The sequence below is a fragment of the Daucus carota genome, chromosome 1 (genome assembly GCF_001625215.2).
Source record: "Daucus carota subsp. sativus chromosome 1, DH1 v3.0, whole genome shotgun sequence".
In the NCBI taxonomy this organism is placed as follows: Eukaryota; Viridiplantae; Streptophyta; class Magnoliopsida; order Apiales; family Apiaceae; genus Daucus; species Daucus carota.
The window spans coordinates 4,535,497-4,552,300 of NC_030381.2; the positions used below are offsets into that span (position 1 = coordinate 4,535,497).

Sequence of the window (16,804 nt, forward strand, 5' to 3'; positions counted from 1 at the left end):
TAAGTCAAATAACATTATGAGACTATTTAGCTAAACTTGAGAAAGTTATTTATTGTTTGTAGGTGAGATAATATTTAATTCATATGTTTGGATAAGTTTAATTGATATTTACGTTTTATAAGATTAGAAAATTAGATAATACAAAATGATAAAGTAAATTTTAAAGTGATTATGCGGGTGTTTGAAGGACTTATTCGTACCGTTTGTGTAAAAAATGAAAAAGCATTTTTAAATTTTTTTTATTTTTTCCAAACACTTTAATCATTTATAAATTTTAACTAATTTTTAAATTCTACATCACTATTTTACTTTAAATAAAAAAACACTTATTTTCAGTTCATCCGAACGAGCTCTGTATATTTTTATGAAGATATTCCGGTGCTCGGTAGTCGGTATCATCGATGAAGGCTCAGTAACTTGGACGAAGGCCGAGTAGTTCCATTTTGTTGACTTTTCTTATCCTTGCATTATTTATAATTTTATATGATGCTCCTGGACTCCCGGTTGGTATATAAGTTGAGCTCACATTGTCCAGACTCAATAATTCATGGTGTACACATTACAATTAGTCCGTTTGATAACGGTTTATTTTAGAGAATAAGTTTCAATTTTTTTCAGGAAAATAAATTTTTTTTATAACTTTTTGAATATAAATATTGAAGAACTGTTTTTTATTTATTATATGATAAAAAGAATAAGAGTTTATTATAGAAAAAATAATTTTTTATAATTTTTAATCAAAAGTAGATTTTTTATTTTTGAAAGATAAATTTAGCCAAACTTTCTAACATTTCCAGGATCATATTCTGCCACCTGTTATCAGTATCAACTTTCGAGCACTGACATTTTTCTTTTTTGCTTCTACGATTGGATCTTTTGTAAAAAAGTTACTCCCTCCGTATCAATTTATAGGTCCAGTTTGGAAAAAAAATTTGTCCCAAAATACTTGTCCCTCTCTTCTTTCAATACAAATTTATCTACATATTAATTGTGATTTTTTTGAAACTCAACATTATTTTCATTTCTTAATGCACTAAATCACTATATTTATTGTGATTTTTTTGAATTGCCTTGGCGAGATTTAGGGGAATGGTTGAAGGATTATCATGCAACCCTGAATTCCGTGGAAATCGTAATAGTAAAACAAATTTGTCGAATATACCGGCAAATCTTACTCCGTTTGAATTGGCCAATCTGGTTTTTGTCGATAAGTAAATATTCCCTCTGTTCTAATTTTTATCAAAACTCACATCTTATTCAATAATAAAATATAGATTATATATTATCAAATTTCTGTATTATTTTTCAAATAATTAACAAATTTATCATATTAATATAATATAGACAACTTTTTTGAAACAAGAAAATAAAAAAACCGAGACTAGAAACCAGGATAAAGGGAGTATTCGAATTGAAGAAATTGTGTCAAATTCTTCTTCTCAAAACAATTTAAATATGTCATTTTCTCAATCGTTATTTCACCATCGATCCACTCAATTGTGTTTGACCGGTATTTTAAATTTTGAACCTAGCAACTTTCATTTGACATGTACAAGAAATGGCCACAAATAGGCCACGGGGTGGTATTTGAAAAGAAAAATAAAATGGACAAGATAAACGATAACCAAAAGAATTAGAAGGCTACACTAACTGGGAACCAAACAGAACTGGAAATCTAGGAAACCGTTAAACGCTCAAAAGGGCTTCTTCTCCGGTCAGTGCCATGGTCTGCTCTTTCGACATTTGTTTGTACAATTGAGTCCTGTTCCGACGTTTGTTTAATATGTCCCGTTCGAAAGCAGGATATTCTTTGCGAGTGGTGGGAACAAGGAGGGTGGATGGTTGTTTAAAATCATGGGAATTCACTATTCAGAGTCACTTTCCATGCTCTCCATTCCCTTCAATCCTCTTCGCTTTGGCTACATAATGAAGTGGAAGGGGTTAATATATACTCCGATATATCTGATCACAAAAAACACTAACTAATTAAAAAATATAAAATATAATTAAAAAATATTTACTTGAAAACATAAACAATACTACACACTTTCTAATTATTTTGGATCCTGGTCTGAGCACAACACGTATGATGGGGATTTTGGGGACCTCTTAAAATACAATTTTCTGACCGTTGGATGAATATTCAGAACAGAAAACGGTATATTGTTGATTTCCAGCATACACATATCAGGACTTGGATCCAAATTATTTTTCTCAAGATCTAAAACTCGATCGATGAATGTCAAAAGTGGTGCGAATTGTAATGACAGATGTTGTCATGTTGTAACACCTGTATATGAATGATGAAATTACAGATAAATGTGAATCATACTTGGGGGTGGGCTGAGGGACCTGAAGTGGGTGAGTTGACAAAAATAAATGGAATGGAATCACTTTCTTGTTTGGAAACAGCAACTCGGGAACAAAACAAACACTTAATAAAACAAAACCTAAACACTTCCTTTTTTTTTTTTTTTTATAATTTTCTCCAAAAAAGCTTTACAAGTTTTCAGAGTTGATAAATCTCACAAGAACTACAAGTTTTCGGAGTTGATAAAACTCGCAAGAACGAGATTCCAACTCATATCACTGGTCTATCTCATCACACTCGTTTCATTTTTTTTAAAAAACAAAAACTGTTTGTTTGAGGTAGGTATTGACTTTTACAATATTCACTTTGGCCTATTATTATTATAATTATAAAAATAAAATTAATATAAAAATAGGGGTAGAATGAAGTGTTAGCTGTATGTATGTATGATTACCTTTTTAGTTGTGCCTTTCTTCTCCTTCACCTCATACCTAGCCTTGGTCACATCAGCCAACCAAGTCCCTGGAAAACAATACTGCCAATGTATACCAAACAAAATTAGCACCTAGAAAATTCACATATTAAAATAATAACAGGATAACATGAAAAACTCTCAATTATATCAAAATAATAATTTAATAAAATTATTGTTTTAAAGAAAAGTAGCAAATACCTGTAGCATTCTGTCAACAGCCTTTGGCCTTTTTTTAGGTCTATGGGGAAGTTTTGTCCCTTTCATGAGAAGAAAATCTTCTTCTTTCTCCTTCTTTGTTAGAGGAATATGAACCCTTGGCCACTCATTCACCTCTCCACCACCGTTCCCCGTCCCTGCTCCGATCATTTTCATATCTCCGCGATGATTATTATTATTATTAGTAGTAGCAGCAGCAGTATTACTACAGCCAGCTTCCTGTGGTAAACCAGAACCAATAATATTGTCCTGATGACTTGTATCAAGGCCTTTAACTTGTTCCTGATGCACCAATCCATTTATTTTCTCATCACTCGACAAACCAAATCCCGAAGAACAAGCTGCAACTGCTGGTCCTGCTGCAGCACTACCAACAATCTTGACCTGATCATTTTTTTCGACAAATTTCTGCGGTGATCTCTTCAACACCTTGGATCTTGATGAAGAGGCTGCTGCTGCCACAACTCCTTTGCTACTAGTTCTAGGCGGATGGGACCCACTTCCGCTACCAGATCGATCTTCCAAGCTCCTCCTATAAATATTCATGTCCCAAGAAACACAAGAACCTGAATCAAGATCTTACAGGACTGTCTGTGTGTGTGATCAAATGTTTAGAAGAGCATAAAGGTAGTAACTTTAGGCTTGTTTTTTCAAGAAAACTCATGGGTTTTGCATACTTGATGTAAAATAATGTAATCTACAACAAAAAGATGCAAATACATGTGGTGATGTGGGAATATGCATAAAATAATATGTCATGTAAATCAAGAACCGACATACTTTAAATTCTCACCCCATAAAAAGAAGAAAAGCACCCAGGATTATCAAATAATAATATTGGAAAAAAGTAGGACTCTTTTTATATACAACAATATAAGATGATAATTCATACACATCAATTTTCACCTAACAATGTTAATAAATTTATGAATAAAAAATATAGCAGAATTATCAAAAATAATATTTTAGCATAGTGAGCAACATGAGCATGAGCAATGCCAGATGACTAGATGAGTGATGACCAGAAGAAATAAGTAGCTCTCATGAGAGATATTAGATAGATATTGATGGTAGGGTTTGAGTACCTTTTACAGGGGTATAAAAGGAATTTCACACACAGTTTTACAGCACAGATCTGCAAGGTAAAAAGGGCTTGAACAAAACATGATTTTTCTTAAACGGCAAAAAAGAATCATCATTATTAACATTACCAAACCTGTACATTATTGTAAGTTGATAATCCTGGATATTAAATTCTAAAAACCCAAAATAAAAAATGGAAACACTTGATTTGACAAAACAACACAACAAAAGACAAATCAAATTAGAAAAATAATGCACATACCTATTCACAAAGGAAGAGTTATCTTTACTAGAAGACTTGTGGCTTCCAACTTTGCCATGAGATGTTGATGAATTGGTAACTACTGCTGCTGCTGATGATGTTATTGAAATTGAATTAGGCAATATAGAAGATGGTGGAGGCATGATATTTGTATGACTCGAATTCTTGGTCTCTATTAGTCCTGCAGTGATGGATCTTCTTGGAACCTTCATCATAGCTTGTAATTGAGTTGATGAAGAGGATGAAGAGTCATCAGCCAAGCCATTTCCAGCTCCGGGAGCCCGGTTTTCGACAGACCTTGAAATTCTTGATCTTTTCCTATGACCCCATTGTAACAACATGTCTCCACTAGTATTAGTTCCATTGTGAAGTGGAGTGGTGGTGGAATTGTTCAAATCATGGTTGGTTTTTGGCAAGGGGTTAAGGACAGTAGTCGAAAATGTCGTAAAGTTTTGATCTTGAGGTGGTTTTGAGGAGGAAGATCTGATCTTTGGAACCCCTTTGTGGGCTTCAACAAAATTTGGGATTGGTTTTGTAGCTGGACCATCTGCATCATTTCCAATAATATCATCATCTTCTTTGCAAATCCTCTTGTGGGATCTTTTACCATTGTTTAAAGGTGGATGCTCTGGGCTCAATCCTTGGTATCTGTTACAAAAAAAACAATCAAATTGTTATAAACAAGATTGACATTTGATATCAAAAGAACAAGATTTGGACTTTATCCGATCAGATGGACCAAACAAGTGATGACTTTGATAATCATCCGATAATAAAACAAGATTGACTCAAAGAACACAAAGGGTGAACATAACTATTCAAAACATTCTTATCCTTAATGATTTCAAGACTTCATCTTTACTTCATTTTAACATAAATCAGTTACAACCCATTCTTTCAAACAAAAAAATTGGCTTTAAAATCAGTAGAATAATCAAAAATCTTCAACGAAAAAAAAAACCAATTTCAAGAATTGGTACTACTGAAAAGACTCTCTGACATTGATCAAGACAGTTATGAGTTCGATTGGGTACCAAAGATTTCAACAAAACATCATTAATTTTTCTTTTAACATCAGAAAACACACACAGAAAGAGAAAAACACACAGTAGAAATTTGTAGGAGAAAAGAAAGAGAGAAAGGGAAGGTAGTGAGAACCTCATCATATCTCAACAATCCAAGAACAGAACAAGTTTAGCATGAATGAATAGAATTGTGTAGGTTGAGGCTATGAGTTTGTGTAGAGAGAGATTGAAAGAATCATTAAAATGGGATTTTTTTTGACATTCATTTGATGCTCTTAAAATCTTTGTAATGCAGAGAGAGAGAGGAGATGGATAGTATGAGAGAGAGAGAGAGAGAGAGAGAGAGATGCAGCAAGGAGGTTGAGGAGCAAGAACAGGAGAAGCAGGGGAGGGATAAGTTAGATTTATTCTACATTTTCTGTTTACTAAAATACCCCTTGTTTTCTTAATTATTTCTCATCAGGCCACCTCAGATCCCCTTGTTTGATTTTTCCATTGTATTTATTTTCTTTAATCTTTATTTTGATTTGAATTGTTTTCTAGTTTCACATTGCCTTTTATATAGGACGGCTGTAAAGTGGTGAATGTACGAATCTACCCTCTTGAATATATGCAATTGAATCTATTAACAATGGTGGGACTGAAGTACAAGTACTCTTGCAGCCTGCAGGTCATCCTCCATTCTCAATGTGTAGGACGTTAAAAAAGAAAAAGAAAAAGAAGTGTTCAAGTTGTTTTAGGGAAATTTCGAAACTTACAACGAATGTTTTGTTTTCGTGAAGTTTGCTGGGAGGAATGTACTATTTGATCTCAAACTTTGACTGTATCACGTTGTAATTCGAAACTAGTTGATTTAGGGTCTGTTTGAAAGCGCTATTAAAAATTGCTGTTCGGTCAAAAAAAGTTCGGATAAAAATGTGTTGTTGTAGATTTCAGATAACCATTTGGTAATTTTTTTTTTAAATTTACTTATTTTAAGTTATAATATAAAAAAATTATGGTGATGTTAGTGAAATTTGTAACAGTTTACTGTAAAAGCTGAAAGCAGCTTTTTTCAAAAGTAAGGGAGGATCTGCTTTTTCTAAAAGCAGTTTTTCAGCTAAAAACTGCTATTTTGAAAAGCCGGTTTTAGATTTACCAAACAATTTTTCACTTGTTTTTCAGCAAAAAACCGTGTTGTTGTCTGCAACAGCAACCCCAAACACTACCTTACACGGCCATCCTTTTTGGCTAATTTTATCCTTAATAAAATATATAATAGTAAGATCAAGATAAATCTTTTTTATTTTGAAATTTGAGTTCCATAGTCAGTAACATTTAATATTTTCATATTTAATTATTCATATGTGATTAAATTATGTCTTCGAAAATGGGTGTTCTTGGTTCATCCTCGATCCGAAAATAGGCTCAAATAAAAAAAATTCTGTTTCTTCAGGGAAAAAAAAAGAAGAAAAATACTGGTAAGCTCCTTCCAATATCATGAAAGCAAGTGAAAGCAAATGTGCTTTTACTTTTATGAAATTTACATAACTTTACTTATTTTTCACTTGTTTTCCTCCCTAATTATACCTCGGGGAGCATGGCGGAAATCTTTTTATCACTTAACCTTTCCTGACGTAGTCTTAATTAGCTAGACATATTCGATCATTATTGTTCCCTCTACTATAGGGTTCTATCCCGGTGGTGCTTGTCGTCTACTTTTTGTTATTCAACGGTGAGTTTCAATGACAAAATCACACAAAATATCTTGCAACGTATAGTATTTATCATCTCGGATATATATTTTGATTATTTAATCCGATAGTTTTTCGAAGAAACTGCATTCTTATTGGGTCATTTTCGTTGAACAACATAATACTTGTGGAATGACAATCAAATTTACCTTCTTTGTATAAGCTACCTAAGGAAAAACATTTAGTAAGGAATTAATAATTTAATATTGGGTAAAAGCGAGCCTAGAAACGTGATAGAATGAGTAACTGTTTTTTCTATGATGCCTTTCCTATATTTTTAGTATGGAATCATGCAGGTCATATAAAAATTTGTATGATAATAATGTGTAAATTAAATAGAAAATTAATCGTTATATTGTATAGATTTCGCTTAAATTTGAAAATATCAATCTTATTTTATATATTTATACCAGTTTCAATGTTTCAATTAGATTATACTTTATAGTTTTTGAAATTTATAGTATTACAATAAATAAAAACTAAATTGTAAAGTTATTAAATTTAAAGTAAAAATATAACGGTAGAGAAGTTGTATACTTGTATGTATGTACAACAAATCTTGGCGTACATACTAATTCACTAATAACTCACTACCTAGTTTTTAGAGGAAACACGTGACCCACTTTCTCACTTGTTTCACATTCTGTTATCATTTTTCCTCTATTTTATTAACTTCTTATTTTTAGTATTAGTCAAATTTTCACTTTCAACTTCACCTAATAAAATTCTCGTATAAAATTTTGACTTTACAAAATATTTATCGATAGTAATATAATTATATTTTAGTATATAATATATAATTTATATAAAATTATATTTTGTCTTTCATGATTAAATATTAAATTTATCTTGTATCATGTGTCAAAAATTATTTTCAAAATTTAGATATTATTTAACTAGAAAAAATATATGTACGCTTTTATTAATAAAAAAATCTGATAAATAAATTATTTAAATAGTAAAAGAAGGAAAAATAAGCTACAGGCCTACTGCTTTCCTATATTTTTATGTGTTTCATGTGTAGCATTCGGTTCATTCTCTCTGACTTTCTTTGCATGTTTAATAGGTGCAATTTTAATTTTTAAGTATCATCTCTAAAATATGTAAAATCAGAGTATTAAATCTAAAAACCAATATTGGAAATCATGGAGTTATGCTAATTTTGTGTTTTTTTCCCTGTACAACTATGTTGTGAAGAACAATCATCTTAATTATTGTATATTTTAAATTAGATGTTATATATCATATTTTTATATGAAATGATAAATTTATTGTGTTTTAGTTATTTTTCCTTCTTTTACTATTTAAGTAATTTATTTATCAGATTTTTTTATTAATAAAACCGTACATATATTTTTCTAGTTAAATAATATTAAATTTTAAAAATAATTTTTGACACATGATACAAGATAAGTTTAATATTTAATCATGAAAGACAAAATATAATTTTATATAACTATATATTATATACTGAAATATAATTATATGATAAATATTTTTTAAAGTCAAAATTTTATAGGTAATTTTTTTAGATGAAGTTGAAAGTGAAAATTTGGCTCGGGGAAATAACAGAGAGTGAACCAAGTAAGAAAGTGGGCCTTGTGTTTATCTAAAAACTAGGTAGTGAGTTAGTAGTGGATTAGTATGTACGTCAAGATTTATTGATGTATGTATTATTGCATCCATTGTTTCTCAAGTTTGGTACTTACACGACTTACTGGGCTGCAAAGGGCGGATCTGAATTGGGCCGTTGTTAGTCCGCTTGGCTATAAAATATTCTGATTTCTGCGAGCTTTGGTTTTTTTTTATATGAAAATTGGTAATTTTCTTGTGACCAGTTTCTGGGCTGGAATTTTGGGTTCAAATTAACAGCTGATCTGAATTGGGCCAGTGTTAGTCCATAGTTGGTTATAAGGTGTTCTACAAGATTTTGTTCCGAAAGTGGCAATTTTTTTATGAGTTGGGCGGTGATAAGTGGATTTTATATCCACTTGGAAGCCTTCGTTTTGACTTAAATGGATGATCTGGCCTCAAGCTTTTGATGTTTTTGATATGTTTTAGTGTTATGTTATGTAGGTTTCTTTGGAGGAGAACGAAGAGAATCATTCCAAGGAGCACGTGACGGCTACGGAGGAGATCTAGATTCATAGTTTTCTTTTGTCTTCTTCCAATTAGGCGATACTTTTGGATGCTCATTCGGATTTGTTTCGAAACTCTTGTTTTACTCTTTTGATATTGTTTAAACTATTCAGTACCATGTTTACTCTTATTCCCATGATGATGAGAAGTTCGATTATGAACTAATCATTATCGTGGGATTCTAGCGGATTTATATATGGATTTCAGTAGTTGATTTGCCTTAAATAATTGTGTGATAAAGTTGATTTCTTCGTATTGGTTGTGCTTATTCGTCTTGGATGCGTAGCTAACATCTTAGATTGTTTGTTAATCTTTATTGAAGCGACAGTGGATATATTGATTTAGAACTTGCCATGCGAACATAGGATTATGTATTCGATATACATGATTAGTGGTGTGATTTTAACCATCTTGCATCGCCCTATGTAATCTTGATAGATAACTTGTTCTTCAACCGTTATGTTTTCAAATTCTATAGACATATAGGGTCTAAGCATAATTGGTGTCTGTTTACCTTCTATCTTAATTGTGGATGTGTAGCAGTATGGTGCACGTATAACGACAGTTAGCGTGTATCAGTTTCGTGTTATCTGATTAGTTATCAACCATCACATATCGATAAGGCATAGCTCTGAAGGAAGTATATAATGAAGTTAGAATCCCATGTTTTATTCTCCATAGTAATTCGATTTTAATTCTCTTAGTTATAATTCGACTTAATTAGTTAATTTAGATAAAACCAACCGAATTTGTTAATTGTCCGAGCATTGAATAATAGCCATACATTGGTGCATAAGTGCATATTCTTGAATACACTAGTCTCTGTGGGAACGAACTGAATTTGATTCTATACTACTTGTGACCACGTACGCTTGCGTGATTTTGTGCGAACAAGTTTTTGGCGCCGCTGCCGGGGACTCGGTGTTATATTTTAGTTTATGTGCTTGTCATTAGTGGTCGTTAAAGTTCAGTGACTTGGATTCTTTTCTCACTTTAGTTCGTTGTGTGTGTTTCAGGTACTTGAGTGACGTGTATGCGAACACGTTCTCAGGCTCGTAAGGAAGCATTAATTAAGGAAGAAACGATAGAGATTGATACGATGGTTGATCAACCACCAGCTGTGAATATTCCTAAGGCTCTGAAGGCTTTCTCTGAGCCTAAAATCGATGACATTCAATCGAGCATTGTCAGGCCAGCAATTCAGGCCAACACTTTTGAGATCAAACCGAGCACTATTCAGATGGTACAGAACTCAGTGCAGTTTGGGGGTTCTCCGACTGAGGATCCTAATACTCATATTCGGGACTTCATTGAGATCTGCGACACTTTCAAGTTCAATGGTGTTACGGACGATGCCATCAGATTGAGGTTGTTCCCATTTTCTCTGAGGGATAAAGCTAAAGGATGGTTGCATTCTCTTCCTGCAGGATCTATTACGACATGGGAGGATCTGGCTCAGAAATTTCTTACTAAGTTCTTCCCTATGGCTAAAACCGCTGCAATCAGGAATGCTATCACTCAATTCTCTCAGTTGTCTGGTGAAACTTTATGTGAAGCTTGGGAACGCTACAAGGAGATGCTTCGAAAGTGCCCACATCATGGGATGCCTGATTGGATGGTGATAAATTGTTTTTACAATGGGTTGGGTCCTCAATCGAGGCCAATGCTCGATGCTGCATCAGGTGGAGCTCTATGGGCTAAGAGCTATGATGAGGCTTATGAGTTGATCGAGATGATGGCCGCGAATGAATATCAGAATCCTACTCAGCGTCTTCATCAAGGCAAGGTAGCAGGGATTTTGGATGTTGATGCTACTTCAGCCATAGCTGCTCAGCTTAAGGCTCTTACTATGAAGGTGGATTCTTTGGCAAATCTAGGAAATCAGCAGCCACCTTCAGTCTGCGAGCTCTGTGCTGGGGCACATTCTTCGGATCAGTGTGCTATATCAAGTGAATCCGCTCAGTTTGTGAGCAACTTTCAGAGGTCGCAACAGCCTGCTCCGGCCACTTATCATCCCAATAATCGGAATCATCCGAATTTCAGCTGGAGCAATAATCAGAACTACATGCCACAACAGCAGCAACAGTTTCAGCAGCAAGGATCTAGACCTTTTAACCCTTCTGGTTTTCAACAACAATTTGCACCGAGGCAGCAATTCCATCCACCCGGATTCCAGCAACAAAATCATGGGGTGGCTAGACAGTCTTCCAATGAAAGATCGGAATTGGAAGAATTAAGACTAATGGTGAAAAGCCAATCGGTGTCAATCAAGACTTTGGAGAATCAGATTGGGCAAATTGCTAATGCGTTGATTAATAGACCACAAGGAACTCTTCCTAGTGATACTGAGGCCAATCCGGGCAAGAAGGAAGTGAAGGAACAGGTACAGGCTGTCACCTTGAGATCCGGAAAGGTTACGAAGGATAAAGAATCAGCAACAGAGCGAAACAAGGAAGAGAGTGATCAACAGGTTGAAACACCCGTGCTCTCATCTGAGTCTGATAGTGGAAAAACTGTTGTTGAGGCTGACAAGAATAAAATCAACGAGGAAGCAGGCAAGAATTCAGCCGAGAAATCTAGCCCGAAAGCTGATATTGGGGTCAAGCAAGTATATCCACCTCCACCTTTCCCGAAGAGACTTCAGAAGCATAAGCTCGATAAGCAATTCGCTAAATTTCTAGAAGTTTTCAAGAAATTACAAATCAACATACCTTTCGCGGAGGCTCTAGAACAAATGCCGAGTTATGCTAAATTCATGAAAGGTATTTTATCTCGGAAACTCAAACTTGAGGAATTGGAGACTGTGGCTTTGACCGAGGAATGTAGTGCGGTGCTGCAGCAGAAATTGCCTCCGAAACTGAAAGATCCGGGAAGTTTCACGATACCTTGTACTATTGGAAAGATATCTTTCGACAAGTGCTTGTGTGACTTGGGAGCTAGCATCAATCTGATGCCGTTATCTGTCTTCAAGAAACTTGGTCTGCCGGAGCCGAAACCTACAAACATGTACTTACAACTGGCTGATCGGTCCATCACATACCCGAGAGGTATAGTGGAAGATGTCTTGGTGAAGGTGGATAAGCTCATCTTCCCTGCTGATTTTGTCATTCTAGACTTTGAGGAGGATGAGAGGATTCCCATTATCTTGGGAAGGCCGTTCTTAGCTACAGGCCAAACTTTGATCGATGTGCAAAAGGGAGAGCTTACAATGAGAGTTCAAGATCATAGTGTCACTTTCAAAGTGTTCAACGCAATGAAATTTCCAACTGACGAAGAAGAATGCTTTAAGGTGGAGCCAATAGAAGCTGCAGCTCATCCAGAAATTGACCCAAGGCTGAAAACTAACATCTTGGAAAGGGTTCTAACAGGTGAAGCTGAATTCGGAGGTGAAGAGGAAGCAGAGCAACTTCAGTTCTTGAATGCATCTCCATGGAAGAGGAAGGTTGATATTCCATTCGAGTCTCAAGGAGTAACAGAGCTTAAAAATGTTCAGGAGCATCTTAAACCATCTATTGAAGAAGCTCCTATACTCGAACTCAAACTACCACCGGATCTCTTAAGTGATGTGCAGTTTAGAAGGTTGTCACGGCGCATAGATGACATGCATGACATTCACCGCCGTTTTGCAAAGGATTTGACTCAGGCTCTTGGGAGTGCTTTTCGAACTATTGGTGTGGAGGTTGATTGGCCAGTGTTTGGAGATGGCATGGTATATTCACCACCTGATCCTCCACCCGAGGAGGGTGATCCTCCCGACTTCTAGGTACATTCGATCCTTTTTATCACCTTCAATGAGGACATTGAATATTTTAAGTTTGGGGGTGGTAATCTAAGGACTAGTAGTAGTGTGTGTTCATATAGGTTGCATGTTGCATATAGTTTAGCATATTATCTCATAGTGTTTGCATATTATATTAGTTCGTTTTCGTTTTTTATATATATGCTTGTGTTTAGTATGTGTTAGTAGTTCATATATTCACATAGTTGCATTTGCATGAATAGTGAAGTTGTTGTCCAAGTTGATTTCCTATGATGATTTTTATGTGCATAATTTCTTGGCTAGTAGTCTTGCTCATATTTGATGCCTTGTTACTTGGAAATTGCTTGTGTGGAAATTGTAATTACACTTATGCTCTAGAGATAAGACTTAGACTAACTTATTTCTTGAGTCCTTGCGTTGAGTCGGGCGTAGAGTTTGGAGTATTCCCTTTTTGAAATGCGTTGAGTCGGGCGTAGAGTTTGGAGTATTCCCTTTTTGAAATTAGAGTTTGTAAATCTTAAGTTTGGGGGAGTTAAGGGATGAATATGCCTTTCTAAAAAAAAAAGAAAAAAAAGAACAAAAAAAAATATCAGGTACTCCTTTGAGATCAATGGGTAAAATGCAATGTCATGTGAAAGGGACGATCCATGTACTTGTGCTGGTATTAAGTGCAAATGTATTAGAATAAGCAATTTCTTGGTGACTTTTCACAACCCTTGATTACTGGAGAATTACTTGATTAAAAAAAAAGAAAAAAAAAGCGAAGTTGAATGGCGGTCGTGACTCACTTACACTGAGAAGCGTCCCAACCTTAGACTTAGCGAGAAAAAAAAATATAGAAAAAATAGGAGAGGCATAGGAATTCTTTGGTGACCCTAAATGGTAGTTGACTCTGTAGTAAAGAAGTGTTTAAACCGGATTCTTATTAACGGCTCATAGTGAGGACTTTATTGAAGTTTGATAGTCTTTGTTTTGTTTCCCTAGAGAGCATGCTAGCACACACGATGCACTTCACACTAGTAGTGGAAGAGAACATGGCTAATGTGTGCAAGAGATGAATGCCGAGAATGTTGCATATTTTGAGGATGTTAAGTTAACAAGGATTACACTTCATGATTCGCTTAGATGTAGGCATTTAGTTGCATGCATGCATTACGTTACTAGTATTTGTGTGCGTGTCTATGCTTGAGGACAAGCATCGGTTTAAGTTTGGGGGTGTGATAAGTGGATTTTATATCCACTTGGAAGCCTTCGTTTTGACTTAAATGGATGATCTGGCCTCAAGCTTTTGATGTTTTTGATATGTTTTAGTGTTATGTTATGTAGGTTTCTTTGGAGGAGAACGAAGAGAATCATTCCAAGGAGCACGTGACGGCTACGGAGGAGATCTAGATTCATAGTTTTCTTTTGTCTTCTTCCAATTAGGCGATACTTTTGGATGCTCATTCGGATTTGTTTCGAAACTCTTGTTTTACTCTTTTGATATTGTTTAAACTATTCAGTACCATGTTTACTCTTATTCCCATGATGATGAGAAGTTCGATTATGAACTAATCATTATCGTGGGATTCTAGCGGATTTATATATGGATTTCAGTAGTTGATTTGCCTTAAATAATTGTGTGATAAAGTTGATTTCTTCGTATTGGTTGTGCTTATTCGTCTTGGATGCGTAGCTAACATCTTAGATTGTTTGTTAATCTTTATTGAAGCGACAGTGGATATATTGATTTAGAACTTGCCATGCGAACATAGGATTATGTATTCGATATACATGATTAGTGGTGTGATTTTAACCATCTTGCATCGCCCTATGTAATCTTGATAGATAACTTGTTCTTCAACCGTTATGTTTTCAAATTCTATAGACATATAGGGTCTAAGCATAATTGGTGTCTGTTTACCTTCTATCTTAATTGTGGATGTGTAGCAGTATGGTGCACGTATAACGACAGTTAGCGTGTATCAGTTTCGTGTTATCTGATTAGTTATCAACCATCACATATCGATAAGGCATAGCTCTGAAGGAAGTATATAATGAAGTTAGAATCCCATGTTTTATTCTCCATAGTAATTCGATTTTAATTCTCTTAGTTATAATTCGACTTAATTAGTTAATTTAGATAAAACCAACCGAATTTGTTAATTGTCCGAGCATTGAATAATAGCCATACATTGGTGCATAAGTGCATATTCTTGAATACACTAGTCTCTGTGGGAACGAACTGAATTTGATTCTATACTACTTGTGACCACGTACGCTTGCGTGATTTTGTGCGTGATTTTGTACTATGAGTTTGTTTGGTAATCTAAGGACTAGTAGTAGTGTGTGTTCATATAGGTTGCATGTTGCATATAGTTTAGCATATTATCTCATAGTGTTTGCATATTAGTTCGTTTTCGTTTTTTATATATATGCTTGTGTTTAGTATGTGTTAGTAGTTCATATATTCACATAGTTGCATTTGCATGAATAGTGAAGTTGTTGTCCAAGTTGATTTCCTATGATGATTTTTATGTGCATAATTTCTTGGCTAGTAGTCTTGCTCATATTTGATGCCTTGTTACTTGGAAATTGCTTGTGTGGAAATTGTAATTACACTTATGCTCTAGAGATAAGACTTAGACTAACTTATTTCTTGAGTCCTTGCGTTGAGTCGGGCGTAGAGTTTGGAGTATTCCCTTTTTGAAATGCGTTGAGTCGGGCGTAGAGTTTGGAGTATTCCCTTTTTGAAATTAGAGTTTGTAAATCTTAAGTTTGGGGGAGTTAAGGGATGAATATGCCTTTCTAAAAAAAAAAGAAAAAAAAGAACAAAAAAAAATATCAGGTACTCCTTTGAGATCAATGGGTAAAATGCAATGTCATGTGAAAGGGACGATCCATGTACTTGTGCTGGTATTAAGTGCAAATGTATTAGAATAAGCAATTTCTTGGTGACTTTTCACAACCCTTGATTACTGGAGAATTACTTGATTAAAAAAAAAGAAAAAAAAAGCGAAGTTGAATGGCGGTCGTGACTCACTTACACTGAGAAGCGTCCCAACCTTAGACTTAGCGAGAAAAAAAAATATAGAAAAAATAGGAGAGGCATAGGAATTCTTTGGTGACCCTAAATGGTAGTTGACTCTGTAGTAAAGAAGTGTTTAAACCGGATTCTTATTAACGGCTCATAGTGAGGACTTTATTGAAGTTTGATAGTCTTTGTTTTGTTTCCCTAGAGAGCATGCTAGCACACACGATGCACTTCACACTAGTAGTGGAAGAGAACATGGCTAATGTGTGCAAGAGATGAATGCCGAGAATGTTGCATATTTTGAGGATGTTAAGTTAACAAGGATTACACTTCATGATTCGCTTAGATGTAGGCATTTAGTTGCATGCATGCATTACGTTACTAGTATTTGTGTGCGTGTCTATGCTTGAGGACAAGCATCGGTTTAAGTTTGGGGGTGTGATAAGTGGATTTTATATCCACTTGGAAGCCTTCATTTTGACTTAAATGGATGATCTGGCCTCAAGCTTTTGATGTTTTTGATATGTTTTAGTGTTATGTTATGTAGGTTTCTTTGGAGGAACACGAAGAGAATCATTCCAAGGAGCACGTGACGGCTACGGAGGAGATCTAGATTCATAGTTTTCTTTTGTCTTCTTCCAATTAGGCGATACTTTTGGATGCTCATTCGGATTTGTTTCGAAACTCTTGTTTTACTCTTTTGATATTGTTTAAACTATTCAGTACCATGTTTACTCTTATTCCCATGATGATGAGAAGTTCGATTATGAACTAATCATTATCGTGG

The 16,804-nt window shown here is 34.7% G+C and overlaps 1 protein-coding gene and 1 non-coding gene across 2 annotated transcripts; both read right to left on the reverse strand.

The window, feature by feature from the left end:
* Positions 1-1,550: 1,550 nt before the first annotated feature.
* Positions 1,551-5,749, reverse strand: LOC108205080 (uncharacterized). The gene is made up of 5 exons (XM_017374861.2): positions 5,506-5,749; positions 4,348-4,995; positions 2,985-3,534; positions 2,766-2,846; positions 1,551-1,919 (listed from the first exon to the last, which is right to left on the reverse strand). Exons 1-5 carry the CDS (start codon positions 5,511-5,513, stop codon positions 1,866-1,868), a joined length of 1,341 nt encoding a protein of 446 aa, XP_017230350.1. The 5' UTR covers positions 5,514-5,749; the 3' UTR covers positions 1,551-1,865.
* A 4,993-nt stretch (positions 5,750-10,742) lies between these two features.
* On the reverse strand, positions 10,743-10,849 carry LOC135150002 (small nucleolar RNA R71). The gene has a single exon (XR_010288357.1). It is a non-coding gene; the product is annotated as a small nucleolar RNA R71 (small nucleolar RNA).
* Positions 10,850-16,804: the final 5,955 nt, after the last annotated feature.